Source organism: Myotis lucifugus, unplaced genomic scaffold (assembly GCF_000147115.1).
Source record: "Myotis lucifugus unplaced genomic scaffold, Myoluc2.0 scaffold_0, whole genome shotgun sequence".
Taxonomy (NCBI): Eukaryota; Metazoa; Chordata; class Mammalia; order Chiroptera; family Vespertilionidae; genus Myotis; species Myotis lucifugus.
Genome location: NW_005871048.1, coordinates 74,501 through 76,663, shown reverse-complemented (window position 1 = coordinate 76,663; position 2,163 = coordinate 74,501). Strand labels below are relative to the sequence as shown.

At 62.4% G+C, this 2,163-nt stretch overlaps 1 protein-coding gene across 1 annotated transcript in view; it reads left to right on the top strand.

Moving 5' to 3' along the window:
- The first annotated feature begins 1,226 nt into the window (after positions 1-1,226).
- SLC12A9 (solute carrier family 12 member 9) overlaps positions 1,227-2,163 on the top strand; it is an 8,664-nt gene continuing 7,727 nt past the window's right edge. The window contains exons 1-3 of the mRNA XM_023753874.1: positions 1,227-1,461; positions 1,588-1,810; positions 1,971-2,119. Of these exons, the coding sequence (XP_023609642.1) occupies positions 1,630-1,810; positions 1,971-2,119 (330 nt within the window). The 5' untranslated portion in view covers positions 1,227-1,461; positions 1,588-1,629. The remainder of the gene's footprint in view (positions 1,462-1,587; positions 1,811-1,970; positions 2,120-2,163) is intronic.

Genomic DNA, 2,163 nt, shown 5'->3' with positions numbered 1-2,163 from the left:
CAGTTTACAGAATGAAAAACGGTCGCCAGGGTGGTGATGTTGCGGGTACCTGAAGAGAATTGAAAAGGCGGGGGGGGTCCTAAACTCCCCGGAGGCTCAACAAATCCTCTAATTTCTGCTAGAGGGGAGAGCACCCTATCCCCATGAAAGTAGGCACAAAAAGCAGGCGGCGGACGGGGAGGACCGGTTTATGGCTGCGCGGCAAATGGCGCCCTCCGGGTGGCGGAAGTAAAAAGCGCAGCCGGTGGGCTGGGATCGGGCGCTAGCGAAGGGCACGGGGGGTGAGTAATGAGGCCCGGACCCGACCGACATTCCGGAGATCCGAGAGGCTAGAGTAGGACCCCCGAAGGCATGGACCGACGAGGCCCCGCGTTCCTGGCGACAAACCTAGGCCAGGTGTCGCGACCCCGCCCACCTGCAGGTTGTCGGCAGCCATAACCACACGCCCCTTCCAGCGGCGGCTCTTCCGGACGCCTCCGAGCTCGGAGTGGGGTCCTGCTCGGGCGACGGGCGCTGGTTTGCATCAGGGCGATGGGTGCTGTAGGAGCCCAGGCTACACCCAGCAGGAGACGCGCGCCGGAGGGGCAACCCAGGTCACATCCCGGGTGCACGTGGAGAGGGAGACGCGCTGGCCAATGGAGCCCTGAAGGGGCGGGGCTTTTCAGGACGCGCCCACGGGGCGGGGCCGGACCCGGGGACCAATGGGCGCGTGTGCGGGGGGGGGGGGGGGGCAGGCTCCCGGGCCTGGCTCCCGGCCCTGGCATCCCCGGTAGCCCGCAGCTGTCTTTTCCGGCACTCGTTCCCCCCTCCGCGCGTGGGTCTCGGGGGATCCCCCCGGATCCCCCCCGAGCAGCTGCATCCTCTGGGTGGGTGAGTGAGCGCTCTGCCGCACCCGGGCCGTGGGGGTGCTCATGGCCGGGGCGAAGGTGGATCGCGGCCCCCTCCTACCCGCCCCGGGAGAAAGTGGGCAGGAACCGGTGGGGGAAGGAGGGTCCACCTGGTGTTGCCTGCCTGTGTTTCTGTTTTGGAGGTCGGTGAGTGTATTTGGAGGGTGCCTCCTGTGGTGAGAAGCATCTGACGGGGCCAAGGAGAAGAGGAGCTGGTTTAAGATGGGTTGAGGAAGAGGGTTGACGGAGGGTGGGGCGTGGGATGGTTTGGAAGTTTCTTATTGACGTTAGGTTAGGCGACTGCATGGGAGGGGGTCGTCTCAGAACTGCGGAGGATGGGGTGAGGAGGGCTTCCTGCCCATAACTCACTTCCCTTTTGGGGGATTTGCTTCCTCTTCTACGGCTAGCTAAGAAGGAAGAGAATCTCTGCCCCTTCCCAGAACCACTGTCATCTCTAGTCTCAGGGATATGGGGAAAGGTGTGGCCCTCAAAAGCTGAAAGGGGCCTTGATACGCAAACTCTGCCATTGTTGGGGCAGTGGCCAGGGCCGGTCAGCCCCCCACTAATTCTTTATGTATGTATGTTTCCTTGCAGCTCTCCCTTTGGGTGTAAGGCATCTGGGTGTTTGCTTAGAGGTGTATTTTGGGGGCAGGGGGAGCTCAGTGGAGCTGCTCTCCATTCAGCACACTCTCTTGTGCAGGTCTCATAATCCACTGCTGGCCTCCTCTACCTGCTCTCAGCCATGGCCAGTGAAAACTCTCCTTTGCTGGCCTACCGGCTCCTGGGGGAGGAGGGGGTTGCCTTCCCTGCCAATGGGGCTGGAGGACTTGGAGGTGAATCTGCCCGGAAGCTCTCCACCTTCCTGGGTGTGGTGGTGCCCACGGTCCTGTCCATGTTCAGTATAGTTGTCTTCCTGAGGATTGGTGAGTGGATGTGGGGAGGGGCTTATAGGGGGTGAAGTGGGGAGCAGGGGGGCGGGGATGAGGTTGTGGAAGGGCTGGAGGTTACTGAAGACCAGTGGGTGAGGGGTGGTGGGGGTGGGAGTGAGCCGCCCTCTGACCTGCTTTGCCCCTCATGTCCCAGGGTTCGTGGTGGGCCATGCTGGGCTGCTGCAGGCTTTGGCCATGCTCCTGGTTGCCTACTTCATCCTGGCGCTCACTGTCCTCTCTGTCTGTGCCATTGCCACCAACGGAGCTGTTCGGGGCGGTGGAGCCTACTGTATCCTCCAATGTTGATGGACTTGGGGGTCTGGGCTCTTCCATCTTGTAGGGAAGGG